The 15513-nt window shown below is 48.0% G+C and overlaps 1 protein-coding gene and 1 long non-coding RNA gene across 3 annotated transcripts in view; both read left to right on the top strand.

Annotated features, from left to right (window-relative positions):
• The first annotated feature begins 2176 nt into the window (after positions 1-2176).
• Positions 2177-15513, top strand: part of SUFU (SUFU negative regulator of hedgehog signaling) — a 102495-nt gene continuing 89158 nt past the window's right edge. The window contains exons 1-2 of one of the 2 annotated variants that reach the window (XM_068949791.1): positions 2177-2454; positions 9663-9797. In XM_068949791.1, coding sequence (XP_068805892.1) covers positions 2264-2454; positions 9663-9797 — 326 coding nt within the window. In that variant the 5' untranslated portion in view covers positions 2177-2263. The remainder of the gene's footprint in view (positions 2455-9662; positions 9798-15513) is intronic. The other variant, XM_068949790.1, reaches the window with a different exon arrangement.
• LOC138067780 (uncharacterized) lies at positions 3244-3617 on the top strand. Its single transcript, XR_011142123.1, has 2 exons — positions 3244-3370; positions 3459-3617. It is a non-coding gene; the product is annotated as an uncharacterized lncRNA (long non-coding RNA).

The raw sequence follows: 15513 nt of genomic DNA, 5'->3' as shown, positions 1-15513 counted from the left end.
CCCGGTGTTGTTATTCAAAGCCAGTAAATGTATATGAAAGCTATTTCAGAACTAGCCCATCTTGCCCCCTATCTCTCATGCAGACGCTAAGACTTTTCTTCTGTGATTTTTGCCTCAAACCCAAGCAGATACTCTCATCTCAGCTAACTATCTTGTTTTAGTAATTTTTATCCTTCATTTAGTGCAAAAGAACTTTATTTGGTACGACAGGATGGAGGGTTTTAAATTATTTCAAGGACAGTATTGTATCACCTCATTAAATGCCAAGAGAGACTAATTACGTATATTAAGCCAACAAAGTATTTCATACATGATTCTGTTTGTCATATTTATCTTCTCAGTTGACTATAACTGACTTCTCAGATGGATGTCACAAAAAGTGGTATCACGGTAACAGGACAAGTGAAATACTGTTATTGCAGGAAGCAATGATTCATGAAAATACCAGCTGCTCACCTCCTTTCCTGGTATAATCATCTGCTTGTCTCTTTGCCAACTTCTTGACTATATGTGATCACCTAAAAGGTATGTTGTGAATATTGATTTTGGAGCAAAGTCTCTCCAACTAATTAAGTGAGAAACACAACAAGCAGGAGCACTCCTTCTCACCTCCCAGTGCTCTATAGCTCAGTCTTCCCCATGTTGATTAAAAAGCAGTACACCGCTCCTGCAAAGACATATAGGGTTCTTGAACACATGCAAGCTCACATATACACACAAGGAAGGCTCTGCAGGACCACAGATGTAGCTGTAACCCAGGAAGAGGCCAGACCTCAGCGCCCTGAGCATGCAGGGTAAAACCCTCGATCAGACATCCCTTGCGCTTACATTGCTTAACAACAGCCTCTGAGGTACCTAAAATAAATAAATAAATAAATAAATAAATAAATAAATAAATAAATAAATAAATAAATAAAAGAAGGGGTGAAAAAGGTGCTGTAAGAATTGGTGAAAACAGAGGCCTGCCCCCCCCCCCCTGCCATGGGGCTCCCCCGAGGCCTGCCCCACAGGGCTCCCTTCCCTTGGGCTCACAGAGGAACCTGCAACCTCCACTCCTCGGCCCTGCACGGCACGGCTGCCCTTCCTCACCCCGACCCACAGCTCCCCTCTGGGCCCCACAGGTCCCCACATGGCAGCTCAGTACCTCACCCCTCCCCACATGACTCCATAACTCCCCGTATGCAGGTCCGGACCTCACCCCCGCTCAGACCCCAGAGCTGCCTACATGGCAGCTCTGTATCTCACCCTCCCTTCCTGCTCAGATCTTATATCTCCCCATACAACCCCACAGCTCCCCACACAGCAGCTCTGTACCTCACCCCCCTCCCCACAGGACCCTATCGCTCCCCACAGGGCCCCACAGCACTCCACACAGCAGCTCTGTGCCTCACCCCCCCTCCCCACAGGACCCTATCGCTCCCCACAGCTCCCCACACAGCAGCTCTGTGCCTCACCCCCCCTCCCCACAGGACCCTATCGCTCCCCACAGCTCTCCACACAGCAGCTCTGTGCCTCACCCCCCCTCCCCACAGGACCCTATCGCTCCCCACAGCTCTCCACACAGCAGCTCTGTACCTCACCCCTCCCCACAGGACCCCATCGCTCCCCACAGGGCCCCACAGCACCCCACACAGCAGCTCTGTGCCTCACCCCCCCTCCCCACAGGACCCTATCGCTCCCCACAGCACCCCACACAGCAGCTCTGTGCCTCACCCCCCCTCCCCACAGGACCCTATCGCTCCCCACAGGGCCCCACACAGCAGCTCTGTACCTCACCCCCCCCCCACAGGACCCTATCGCTCCCCACAGGGCCCCACACAGCAGCTCTGTACCTCACCCCCCCCCCCACAGGACCCTATCGCTCCCCACAGGGCCCCACACCCCGCCACACGCAGCTCTGCGCCTCACCCCCCCCCGACCCCGCAGCCCCCCACAGGGCCCTCGCCCCGCCCCCGCGGCCCCGCCCCGCCGCCGCCGCTAGAGGGCGCACGCGCGTCTCCCCGGCGCGGCGGCGGGGCGAGGCGGGGCGCTGAGGGGGAAGAGGCGTAGCCGCCCCGCCCCGCTCGGCAGCGCCATTGGCTGAGCCGCCTGCCACTCACGGTCTCCGGGGCAGCGGGGCCCGCCCCGCCCCTCCTCCCGCAGCGCCGCGCCGCTTGGGCCGGGCCAGGCCGGGTCGGGTCGGGTCGGGCTGGGCGCGCGTCGGGGCCGGGAGCGGGCGAGGGCCGCGCCGGGAGCAGCCGCCGCCTCCGCCGCGCCGTCCCCCATGGAGGGTGTGCGGCCTGGCGGGGGTCCCCCCGCCGCCGCCGCCGCTGCCGGCGGGCCGGGCTCGGGCTCTGGGTCCGGGTCCTTCCCGTCGCTCTTCCCGCCGGGGCTGCACGGCATCTACGGCGAGTGCCGCCGCCTCTACCCCGACCAGCCCAACCCGCTCCAGGTCACCGCCATCCTCAAGTACTGGTGAGGCCGCCGCGGCCGGCGTCGGGGGGGGTGGCTGGGGGCCTCGTGTGGCGTTGGAGAGGGCTCAGGGGGGGCATTGGGGCTGGGGGACGTTGCATGGGGTTGGCGGGAGTTTGGGGCCCGGGGGGGGGGGTTGGAGTGACAGTAGTGGGGCTGAAGGGTGTTTGGGAGGGAGCAGTGGGGTGCGGGGAGGCAGCCGGTGGGGTGCAAGGGGGCGGGGGAGGGAGGCCCTGGAGAGCAGGGGTCTAGGGGACTGGACTGAGGGTGGGTGATGTTATTGGGGTTTTTAGGGTGATGTGGAGCTTCCCTGAGCGAGGGATGGGGGCTGATGAGGGTCTTGGCTGGGGCAGAGGCCATGGGAAAAGTTTCCCTCAACAGAGGGGCTCCCGCAGAGAGCTGGGTGGTCCTGGCGTGTCTCCTGCCGAACACGAAGCGCAAACTCCTCTTCTGACCTGGAGCCTGGGGTACAAATACGGCCAGAGTTGACCAGGATGAACCTGCACTCTGGCCTCCAAACCAAACGCGTGCGGTGTGTGCCCATAAACCCCCCCCCCCACCCTGGGAGAGAATCAGCTTCTTTTGCCCTCGCAGAGCCACGTGTTGTCGTAGGCTGAGGATCTGCTGCTTCCCATCGCTGCTGACACAGTGTCTGACACCAGTAACAGCAGTTGTTTATGTGGGAGAGTGGCACGAAGGAAGCACTCGGATGTTTAGCTATCGAGATAAGTGTCTAGCGTCTAGCCCTGTGGGAAGAGGAGTCCCTCATGCTTTTTACTATAGCTCTGCTGTTCAGCCCCCTCTTCTGGACCCAAGGAACACGATCAGGTCACCACTGACTGTTTCCTGGCCCTGACATTGACCAATCTCTTCCAGCACTTTGAAAAAGTTTAGCAAAAGCTCAGCTTCTTTATTTACAGTAAGTTTTAACCTGTGTGTGTCTCTATCCCGTTGTTGCATCCTAAGCAGCAACAGAATAACATCCTCCCTGTGTTCTGCTCTGACAGGCAAGCCGTTGCTGATGTCTTCCAGATGAGTGTTGCTCCTTATGAGGTTCCGGTCAAGAAATGTAGCTGTTAGTCCTCATTAAACTGGCATAGTGGACTGAGACAAGGAGATCTTGCAACTCTGTGATTTTGGAATAAAAATTACTTCTTAATCATTCATACAGGCCAGTACTGTGGTACTTCAGTGATGGTCAGCTCAATTTGTGTAGGCACTTGCAATATCTAATCTTAGATATTCAAGCTTCGTGAGTCTTCCAGTCATTTTGGTTTAGGAGTCAACAGCTTAAAATACTACTGGCAAGAGTGACGTAAGATATGTACGGGATGGAGGGAGTTTTGAGTCTATAATGAGGAATGGCAGAGACCCTTGTTCAGGAGGAATCCTTGCTTCCTGTTTGCTTAAGGGGTTGATTAGGACCTCATTGCATTTGGGAGCTCAAACACTGGAAAAACTGCTATTGGCAGTGATGATAGGTTGCATGCAAGAAGTAATATGAAGGCCTGTTTATACTAGCATTTTCTGCTTAACGGTTCTTCCTACTGTCATCTCAGCTGGCAGTGCGAACTGAGAGCTTCTGTCGCAGAATCTCAGAGGTGCCCTTACTGCTGCTGTCACATGCAGGAAACTTATGTGAGGTCAAGTATGCATGTACTTTGCTGAGACTTTTTCTCCTTTTGTTGGCAAAGCTGGCAAAGCTAGGAGGTTGGTTTTGTTAAGTCTGATAAATGAGTTCTGCCACCGCTTGCTCTCAACTAGTCTATCCTCCTTTGCTTGAGCTGTGAGCTATTACATGGTTTAAATTGAAAAAGGAAATTGCTGAACAAAGTTTCTTGCTGTAGGAGAAATACTATAAAGCTAGTCAGCTTTTAATAACACATATCAGTTTCTCTACGGTTAGCAACAAGTTTTTGTTCAGGGAGTTGAAATTATATTCTTGGGCTGACATGGCAGAGCATATGCCTTACTTCATAAAGTTGGAGGATCCACAGAGTCACATACATACCTGTTAAATGAAGGGATTTGGCCGTACAAATGATTTCATGAAATTAGCAGATCTTTTTTTAAAACACCATTTGCATATCTTGGAAGAGAGTTCTTGATTGCAGTCAGAGCTTCTTGCAAAAGCTCCTGGCTGTGAAAGGCTACGCTCTGAGAAGGAGTTAGTTTCCGTTGCCATCTAATACCAGTGTTTGCTTTTAAAATGTGGTTGAATGCCTCTGAAGTGGAATATCTTGATGCGCAGAACTACAAGTGAAAAAGCAAGTTTATACTTCCATTACTTTGTGATAGGTTTTGAATTACATAGAATTCAGGCAGGACTGTTGTTTTTTCATCATCTGCCTTGAACTTGGGCTGTGTAGTTGAAAAGCAGTGCTCTGACCTGTGCTCTGCAGCTACTTGGGGATCATGGACCATTCCTGAAGGGCTGGCAAAAGGTGGTGGAGAAGAAAAGACCTGTTGTCAGCTGCTGGAAATGGTTATAAAGGATCCCCTGGAGACTTTTCAGGGTGTAAACAGATTGGGGATTTCCCAATGTTTTTCTCATTGTGGAGCTGTTTCCCCTCTGCCCACTTTGGGTTTCTGCTCCAGCAGAGACTTCAGAGCACTCTTAACATCAGTCAAAAGAAGATTCTTCATGCAGATACAAATACCGTATTTCCCCTGAGGCTGCCCTTCTTGCTCCTAAATGAGCTCCATGAGTAGAGAATGTAGCAAATTTGTACTGTACCTGTAGCTTTGAAGTTTAGCTCTTCTGAATAAAATCCTCCAGCCCTTCTAGCTCTTTGTATGTATGTACAATATGTAGATATGTAGATTGTGATACGAGGTTGAACAGCGCTGTAGTGACTGTAGGCGGGAGGATGTACCAGAGCAGGCATTAGCAGTGCCTGAGGAGGTAGTGTAGCAGGCAAACCTGCCCATGAAACTGGATGAATATCTGTGTTGACTAGCCTTGGCTGAGCTCTGCTGCCATGGGTACGTTACTAGCTGTCCTCCTGGTAACTGGCTTAAAGCTAGTGCTAGGTGCTCCTGTGGTTGTAGTGATTTCAGCATAGCTCTATGGCATGCTTATGTATTTTTTTAAATAGGTTACTGCTGCAGACTTTTTACTTTATCTGAATCACTTCCAAGCCTACCAGATTTCGTGGGGAATAAACGTGGTCCATCTGGATTACTGTGTAGTGTGTAAGCTGGTATGTGGCTAGCTGACCAGGTCTGCTCTACACAAAGCAGAGCTCAGCTCTCCTAAGGCAGTTGGTGCAGTGTCTTTGCACCTGGATCTTGGGTAGTTTGATGCTGCTGATCCCATGAGAGGTGTGATGTTTTTTTGAGAAGTACAGGGTTGCTTGCGGGGATGAGGGAGGGATGTCTGGCTTGCCTAGTGCAGTCTAGGAAGAATTTGCTCACTGTTGCGTCTGATTGAAGAATGCCATTTGAGAAGCCCTCAGGAAGAGCGTGCTTGCAGAGAAGTCCCTGCCCTGAAAAGGGGTCAGTTAAAGGTTTATTTGTTTTGTGTGTTGTCAGAGTGTCAAAATGCCTTGTGTCAGCAAACAATGTTCCAGTGTGAATCATCTGGTGTCTAGGGTGTTATTAAACCCATTTTGGGAGCAGGTTTTATGCACGCAGGAGAAACTTGTTGTGTAGCAGGTGGAGGTGTTTTCCCCTCACTGCAAATCCTATTCATCTGCTCCAGCCACTAGCTAACCTCCCACACTGTTTTGCTGGTCATTATATTGACCTCTCTCGCTCTGGAGTCTTCCCAATCAGGTAACTTTGCATAATTGTGCATGACTGTTGCCATTCACGAGGAATTCATGTGTCTGTGTCACTCCTTTTCCTCAGGAGAACGGCCTTGCACTTCTGTCCTGCACAAAATGGAGCTCTAAAGCGAGAGACGGGGGAAAATAAACTGTTGCAGCTTTCCACGTGGGTTTCTTAGCAAATACCGAGCTAGGGAGATGGCCTGGACACCCTCAGTGCTTCTGGGAGCGAAGGTGCTCTGCATGCATGCAAAGTATAGGGCAACTGTACACAGACCCTGTGCTTGGCTGCTCCTAGGAGGAGTGTGACTGCATTCTGGCTATGATCACTTCCATCTGGCTGCGTCCCCATTACTGTGCTAGAAGTTATTGCCATGTGGAGTTTGAGAGTTGGCCAGAGGGTCAGTGCCACTACTCTGAACATAACCACCTGGCCGAATGTTTACTACAGAGACCTCAGACCGCCTCCAATGCAACCTGGTGATGGTAGGAGGGAAAGTGAAGTACAGGTGGAGATGGGGAATGTCAGATGGGACTAGTTTTCTTTTTTCTTCCCCCCCTAAGTGCTTCAAGATACCACAAGACTTAGGAGAATGGGTTTTTACAGGTTGCCATTGAGGACTGAACTTTCCTCCATCCCAGGGCCTAACATGCATACCCCATGCTTGCTTTCCAGTTTACCTTTTACACAGTAAAAGTGCTCCTGTTATATGAGAACCTAAAGGCTGCATAATTATGGCTTAGCCCTTGCCTAGTTGAACTCTGTCTAGTTGCTCGCAGTGGGAGGCTCACGTCTTCTCTCTTGCTGTGGTATCCTGGGCTGCATCCTTGACTGACCAGCTGGGGAGCTAGAGCTGGCATAGAGTCCCTGCAATGGCCTTATGTGGCTTAGAGGAGGGAAACTACTTTAAGGAAAGTCACACGTCTTAAATAACCCTACTCTTTTTTTTTTTTTTTCTCCCTCTGCAGTAATAAGAGGGAGGCAGTGCACTCACTGAGAGAGCCCGCAGGCCTTTCCAGCTGATTCACTGTCATTGTTTCATAAAAGCCTTTTACTACAACAAGCTGGTATATTACTTTGTATATCTTTAAAAACGGTTGGGAATTTCTTTGTGTTTGTTGTTCTGTGCTTTCATCTTCCCTTCTCTTGTGAAGTACCCCTCTTGATATCTGAGGAGCTTGGTGATGCTGTAAAAGCAATGCATCGATCATGTCATTGGAAGCTGTCTGTCTTGCACCATATGGGCAGCTTTTAGATCCTTCTAGGTTAAATACTCATCCAATTCTAATGTGTTTTTTTCCTGCTGGTATGTACCCTAAATATGCTCGTTGCTCTGTTGGTCTCCTTAGGCTATAGGTAGGAAGGCACTGTGCTCAGCTTGTGCGTTTTTCCGCTTGCCCCTCTAGAGGTGCTGCACAGAAAATAGCTGCCCTAATTGTGGGAAAATCCTCATCAGGATCTCCTTCCTTGTTCAGCTTCCCAAATACGAAAGTCCATGGTGGTTCTGCAGCTATTCATGAGACAGATGAAGACTTTCTTTCTTTTGCTGAGTAAGAAACTTCAAAGTTGGGCAGAGGATTTTGGATAGTGTAACACTATCACTAGGAAACTCCTCGAGAGTTTCTAAGTGCCTTTTGGAAACAATAGGAAACCTGGTGATGGAGATGAAGGTGGTCAGATGCTGCAGCTCTGATGAGGCCTGTGCGGAATCGGAAGAGCAGCTTTAATGCTTATGTTCTGCAGTGGTAACTGTCATAGCTCTGAAGCACTCCTGTAGTCTCGAGGGTCTCTAAATGAGCCTCAAGGAATTGCTGTGCTCAGTGAATCTGATCTAGGAATAACTGTGCAAGGTAAGGGTTAAATCCGTTCTGCGTTGATTACCTGTTTTCTGAAGCTGGTAGGTGTAACTCTAGCTGTACTACCAGCAGCCTGGTTACAGACAGAGGACTGAAACGCTTGTCAGGGTCTCCTCTCTGTTGCTGGATGGGACTTTGAGAAGGGTACTGTCTTGGAGAGGGATAGTGTCTAGGCTTTTGCTGTTTGATCACCCCAGAGCTTCCTTGCTAAGGCAAGATCTGAATCCAAATGCGGAGCACGAGTGCTCCTAGGAGGCATGGAGCAGAGCAGTAGCTGAGTGCACTACAGACAGCCTGGCTCGCAGGCTGAACTCTGAAAAAGTGTTTCTTCCCAAACCTGCCACTGTTTGATAAAAGGCAATGGTACTTTAATCATGGAGCAAAACTTAAATGCTTTTCATGTAGCGGTTGTGGAGCATGTAATGATGATATGCGAAGCCCCAGGGCTAGTGAGGGAAGCGTAGGCATGCCCTGAAACCTGCAAATGATAGGACCAGGGTCTAAACGCATGATGCGTATGAGGGGAGTTAATGTATAATAAGTGGTTTGAGTGGAAGGAGTCATCCTAGTTTGGATCCTCCTGTTTTGAGCAGTTGGAAGTATTTTACTTGATTGAAAAAATGAGTTGGAGACAGGAAACAGTTAAACAGCTGCTCACACTATTCATAAACACTTGTGGTACGCGGTTTGATGTCTTGTCTCTTCTTGCTTGTTTCTATCCTGTTTATTTTATGATTGACAGGGCAAACAGCAAGCAAAACAGTCTAGCACGTTCCTTCATTCAGTGGGTGGTTTACCTGCCTCTGCACAGCCAGACGTGATTGCAAGCTGCAGAACGAGTGTACGCGCACTGACTCTGTTAGCCCAGCAACCAAATTTCCTTTTGTCTTGTAATAGAAGAGTTTCTGACAATTTGGGTGATTTAATGTAGTCCACTGGCTGTGCTGCATTGACTTTTAAGTAATATTCTTTTGTGTAGCCAATTCTAATGTTAAAGCAGAGATGGCAATTATGCTTTTTACTCATTCTTGATTAATGCAGCCAGTGTATTTTGCAAGTTCTGGTACTAACTTTTTCTGAATTGGTACTTTCTCCTCCGTTATTTTAACTTATATTTAGAAGTATGGATTACTCTCCTCAAAACTTAGCCACTTCAAATTTTGCTTTAAGGAATAGCAGGGTTGTTTTTGTTGAGTTGAGGTATACGCTTCTGGCCTGAATTAAATTTGCAGTGCAAACAGCTATCACTCTTTACTAGTATAATTTTCCAATTTTCTTTGTTTTGTGGAAACTTTAATATGATTTTCCAGAGGTTTTCATGCTTTAACATTAAAAACATTTCAGTATGTTGCACATATGCACTTTGCCTTCCTGTCCTTGAAGCTCTCTGGACTTAACCCAACCTTTCTCTTCATTTTTTTTTTTTTTTTTTTTAAAAGATAACTTGACCATGCTAATTTCATTTTTGTCACTAGCTATGACTTAGAGCAGGTCTTTGTACAGCCCAGTGTAGCATCTGTGGGTATTTGTTATTTGTCTCAAATAATCTAATTTGCCTAAAACTTTCTTTTTCTTTTAATGCAGGCTGGGGGGACCTGATCCTCTGGACTACGTTAGCATGTACAGGAACCTGGGAAACCCCGCGTTGAATGTTCCTGAGCACTGGCACTATGTCAGCTTTGGGTTAAGTGACTTATACGGAGACAACAGAGTACATGAGTAAGTCTCTTAAGAGTTCTGTTGGTGTGTATTCTGTTTTGTATTGCATTTGGGGAGTTAGGTGCAACCCTGTCCTGTTGTTCTAGTTATTTGAACAGCTGTTTCTTCTGCTGTGAATACTGTAGTCCTGGTCTTGCTAAGGGGTGGCATGTGCTACTTCTTGCATGTAGAAGAATTACTATGTTCTCCTCTTCAGAATTAGGGCCTAACCTACTTTGAATGCAATGTATTTCCTTGTTAGTATAAAAGTTGTTAGGAAAGGTTATTTTTCCCTTTCCTTCCTGAATGTGTGTCCCCCCCCCCCCACCTCCCTCCCCCTCTTGTTAGTCTGTTATGGTCATATGCTTAAATCCTGACCCCACCTTGTGCATGTTAATGCCTTTCTTTGGAAAACTGCTGTAAGGGCATTTTTCCTGTTGCTGGCACAGCAGTATTAGTGTCAGTGAGTGGACTGCCATCCCAGGGGCTGTTGTATAAGATGCCAGTCTATAGTACAGAAGCATAAGATGATAATTGTTTGCCTCTGGTCTCTCCAATAATTGAGCAATTATCTTAGCTTGTTAGTATGGACAGTCTTTAGCAGGTGTTTTGTATCAGATCAGGCAAGCTGTATGGTCTGATCTTATTCTTGCCTGTCTTTTCCTACCTTACTCCTTAACTTTAGGTAAAGTGAGCTGCATTAGCCAAGCTGTTATGATCTTGGGGCTGTGAACACAGCCTTCTAACTAGTTAGAAATTGAAAAAGATTTCCAGTGTTGCTGTTCCTTAGCTCTTCGTTTAGTGAAATTGTCTTGCACTGTTTCATGGCTGAAGAATAAATATCCTTGATGAATGGTGCAGCAAAGGCCCTGATTCATTCATTCAAGCTCTCCTTCTTTTGTTTGCCTTGGTTAAGTTTCAGCCAGCAGTTTTTTATCCAGGTGCTTCTCTTGCAACAACAGTGGTCAAGCAGCCTCTTTAACTTTATCTGTGTCCTCAAGGCAGCTCCTGTTTGTAGGTACAGCACTGTTTTTCAGAAGACTAGCCTCTTTTAAGAGGGGAGTCTGTACAGAACACTGGTGTTGCTGAGAGCTGCATGGAGGGTTTGACCAAAAAACCCTATTCACTAATCGCTGGGGCAGAGGCAAGGTAGGGCAAGAGAAAGAAAATAATGGGAAATTAAGTTAAAGGCTTCCTTCCCGCATTTCCACAGGACACCATCCTGGATATGCAGGTCTTCACATATGATGCCTTGATGCCTTCTTTTCTCGTCAGGAGCTTTCATCTTTGCCACTAAGAATCTGAGATTGCCGAGATTAGTTGATCTATGTTTGCTTCATTTTGCTGGAAGTGGATTTGGGGTGGGGGGAGAAAGCATTGTACTGACTTCTTTTTGGTGCCTTATCAGCCTGAGATTGACTGACTCTGGGTGAGGCTATTCTCTTTGCTCAGACTCTTGCCTGATGGTTTTGGGAAAGACTAAGGAGTGGACATGGGGGTCTCTCCTGAAGACATCAAGGGTGAGGGATGGCTTAATGTATTTTTATGAATGAATCACAGAATCGTTTAGGTTGGAAGGGACCTCTGGAGATCATCTAGTCCAACCTCCCTGCTCAGGCAGGGTCCTCTAGAGCATATTGCCCAGGATCGCATCCAGACGGGTTTGGAATATCTCCAGGGAAGGAGACTCCACTACCTCTCTGGGCAACCTGTTCCAATGCTCTGTCACCCTCACAGTGAAGAAGTTTTTTCTCAGGTTTAGGTGGAACTTCCTGTGCTTCAGTTTCTGCCCATTGCCTCTTGTCCTGTTGCTGGGCACCACGGAGAAGAGACTGGCCTCATCCTCTTGACATTCTCCCTTCAGGTACTTATACACGTTGATGAGATCGCCTCTCAGTCTCCTCTTCTCCAGGCTGAACAGGCCCAGCTCTTGCAGTCTTTCTTCATAGCAGAGATGCTCCAGTCCCCTCCTCATCTTTGTAGCCCTCCGCTGGACTCTCTCCAGGAGTGCCATGTCTCTCTTGTACTGGGGAGCCCAGAACTGGACACAGCACTCCAGGTGAGAGGCCTCACCAGGGCTGAGGAGAGGGGCAGGATCACCTCCCTCGACCTGCTGGCAACCCTCTGCCTAATGCACCCCAGGAGACCATTGGCCTTCTTGGCCACAAGGGCACACTGCTGGCTCATGTTTAACTTGTTGTCCACCAGCACTCCCAGGTCCTTCTCGGCAGAGCTACTTTCCAGCGGGTCAACCCCCAGCCTGTCCTAGTGCATGAGGTTATTCCTGCCTAGGTGCAGGACCCTGCACTTGCCTTTGTTGAACTTCAGGAGGTTCCTCTCGGCCCAGCTCTCCAGCCTGTCCAGGTCCCTCTGAATGGCAGCACAACTTTCTGGTGTGTCAGCCACTCCTCCCAGTTTAGTGTCATCAGAAGAAGCAAATTAGATAAGGATATAACCTCCTTGCCTCTCTGATTGTAGCACACACACTGGCTTCTCAGACTCAGGCTTCTCTCACCAAATACTGCTCTTATTGTGTAGTGGAAAGCTGTGGGGAGAAGGGGGTGAAAATATCACATGGGTGGAATATCACAATTTCTAAAATCTTCCTGGGATGAGAACTTCTATGTCTTCATACTGTCAAATGCTTCAGTCTGGAAATTCGGAATGAGAAACCATTTGCTGGTTACAATTCACAGGAACTTAAAAAAAAAAAAAAAGAAAAAAAAAAAAGAAAAAAGAAAAAAAAACCCTCTAGACATAGGCAGCTTCCTAGACTTGAGTAAGGAAGGAGTGGCAAAGTCCTCTCCAGACTCTGGGAGGTCTAGAAGGCCCTGAGCACCCTGCTCGTACCTGATCCTGGGAGGGGAGCACCGGGGCTCAGCAAGCGAGCCCGCCTTGGCTGCCGGGAGCGCTGTGCCGCAGCGGTAACCTGCCTTCAGCTGCCACAGCTGGACACTGCATGTGAAAAGTGAGCCCGAGGTGCTGTGTTTCTTTGCAGACCTTGGCAGAAACCTGTTGAATGCAGGACAGTTCAGATCTGTCAAAGTGATTTCTGTGCCCCATGCCTGTGTAAGTATGTCCGTTCTCTCTGTATGGGCTGGAACATTGTTCCTGGGCTCCAGAGCAGGGAGTCCGTGTGTCACTCGCCCTGCAAAGCTCAGCTGTCTGTGCCCTGCATTGTCTTTATTTTAGCTTTATCCTTGGGGCTACAGAATTCAGTATTACATATGCTGTTGAGAAGACTGGAGCTGGCTCTGTCCCTTTTGCGAATAGTCTTAATATACACTTATGCATGTGGTAAGGCTGTCAAAGCTTACACATCTCCTAAAACATTGAACCTGAAATTATTAGCTGGTATGTGAGCACTGGAGACAGGCAGAGGAGAGATTTAAAAGGAGCTCAGCACCCACCAACGCTTCTTGTTCCCAGTGGCAGTCACTGTTTGCTAAATACTATTGAAATATGACTGTCTGCATGAACGGCACATCACTAGATTGGCACTGCCCACACACTGCATGAGTGTAGTGATTATTCTGTGCATTCAAGAAGCTCTGGGAGACAACTTAATAAAGCCCTTGCTTAAGAGAATTAGGTATCAATCTCTGTGTCTCTTGAAGGACCTTGGAATTCTGCTGTCACAGATAACACATGCCATGGGATGGTTGGCAGGAGCACAGGCTGACGGTGGAGTTGTCTAAATCTTTGGAAGATTTCCTTTAAAGCTGGTATCACACTGAACTAGCATCTGTAGATAGGGTTTTTTTCTTCTTTTTTTTCCTCCAGAAAACACTGCAAGTGTGCGGACTACAAAGAGTGCAGAGCTGGACCTGCTTGTAACAGTCGGCAGGGTTCCTACAATAGGGATATGTTTCCATAACCCTGCCAGCTTTCATCCTTTAGAAGGGGAAAGGTAGTATACTGCCAAAGGCCTTTGAAATCTCCCTACTTGACTTTGAGTAATGCATAACTTATCTCTCGTAGACCTCTTCTGGTGCTACGGTACAATTTAGACCAATTATAATGCCGTAGGAAATGAAAAGGACTTTTTGAGTTTTTTTGAGTGAACCAAAGCTGAATAGGAGGCCCCTATATTTTTATTTATAATGGAATAGCAAACAGATGTAGCAAGTAATGTGAAAAAGTTGATTTTAATTTATATTTTTAATAAGAACCTGAAAAATCTGAAGTGGAGCTCTCCCTGTGCCTCCTTGTTGACAGATTTATTCTCAGTTAAAACAGCACTATTTCCTGCTCTGCTTAAATATCAGCTATGCTCTTCTTACAAAACAGGTCTATTTTTAAGAGTCTACAGAATAACATAGAAGAAATGTAAGAATTTCAAATGGGGAAACCTTTTTAATTTAAAAACACTCAGTGTTTCATGGTATAATGGCAACCATGACACCAGCTGTGCTGAGCTGATCTCTCTAAAACTCCTAAATCATGATGTCATGACAGCGTTATGGAACCACAGGCCTTTCGGTGGGATTTCACGCCAAGTTGCTTGCATAGCAATAAGTCTCTCCAGTCGAGCGTGCTGCGCAACTTGAGTGGCAGCAGAAATCCTTCTGTGACATTTTTGCAAGTTTTTCCCCCGTTTTTAACTTTTCTGTCTACTTTAAAATCAAAAGTGATGTGTAACTCTTTGAATTTTTTTTTTTTGGACTGTTACTGCTCTCTGAAAGAAAGATCCTGCATGGCAGTGGTGGGTAGATGTGTAACACGTGTGCGTGCTGGCAGGGAGCCTCTGGCCACTCTGGCTGTGGGCGATGAGGCAGGCCCTGCTCTCTCCCCCCCCCCCCCCGCCTTGCTGGCAGCTACGGCCCCATGGCAAAGTTGGCAGTAGGGAGCGTAGTCCTGTGCTTCAGTGCAAAGTGCAGCATCTCAGCTGGCAGCTGCAGATTCATGATCAGATGCTGGACTGTCTTTTGGCAGGGTCCAAGCACAGGCACCTGATCCTTCCTGCAGTTTCCAAGCGTGTTGGTAGCTTCTGACTGTGCGGAGAGCAGGCATCTGAGGGAAGCAGCTTTAGCAATTGTAGCTGGACTCAGCAGAATCCATCAGTGGCAACACCAGCTTCAGCTCTTGCTGTTCCGTGGCTTTGGCCCCTGGATTGTCCTGCACAGGGGTTCGCAGGGCTGTCCAGTGAGCTAAAGTGATTTGTTTTTCACCAGATTGGCTCCTAGCTCCAGTTCACAGTAAGGCCAAGGCCAGATCTCCAGTTAATTATTCCTGTAGTTCAACAAGTGCTCGCCCTTTTTGTCAACAATTTAAAAAGTGCATGGAAAATGAGAACCATGAAACTGTAAAATCCCTGAAAACCTTAAATAGTCCTATTTGTATTAAAATTGCAAGGCTGTCATTCAGAGCCACAATAGAAAGCAAAATTTAAATTATCACTAGGTTGAGATAAGATGTATATTTGAGGCCTTCCCGCATCCTGAGAAGAAACACTGCAAGCGTGTTTTGATATTTCGCTTTTTAAGTAAACGTCAATAGTTGGGTTTCCTGATCTACACAAACTTCATATGGACGAGGGTTTTTCTGGCAGCTTGCGGGGAGCGTAAGTGCAGTATCACATTTGCATAAAACCGAACAGATTACGGCTGCCTGCATCTCCAATACAGATGCATGGTGCCACCCGCAGAGACAGCAGGTTCCAACTTGCTGTGGTCCTTTTGATTTGGGCTACTTACCATTTGGATCGCACGGGCGCAGTGCATGCCGGGATAACGTG

This window comes from Struthio camelus, chromosome 7 (assembly GCF_040807025.1).
Source record: "Struthio camelus isolate bStrCam1 chromosome 7, bStrCam1.hap1, whole genome shotgun sequence".
Classification (NCBI taxonomy): domain Eukaryota; kingdom Metazoa; phylum Chordata; class Aves; order Struthioniformes; family Struthionidae; genus Struthio; species Struthio camelus.
Note: the sequence above shows the minus strand (reverse complement) of the source record. Positions and strands in the feature narration are given on the sequence as shown.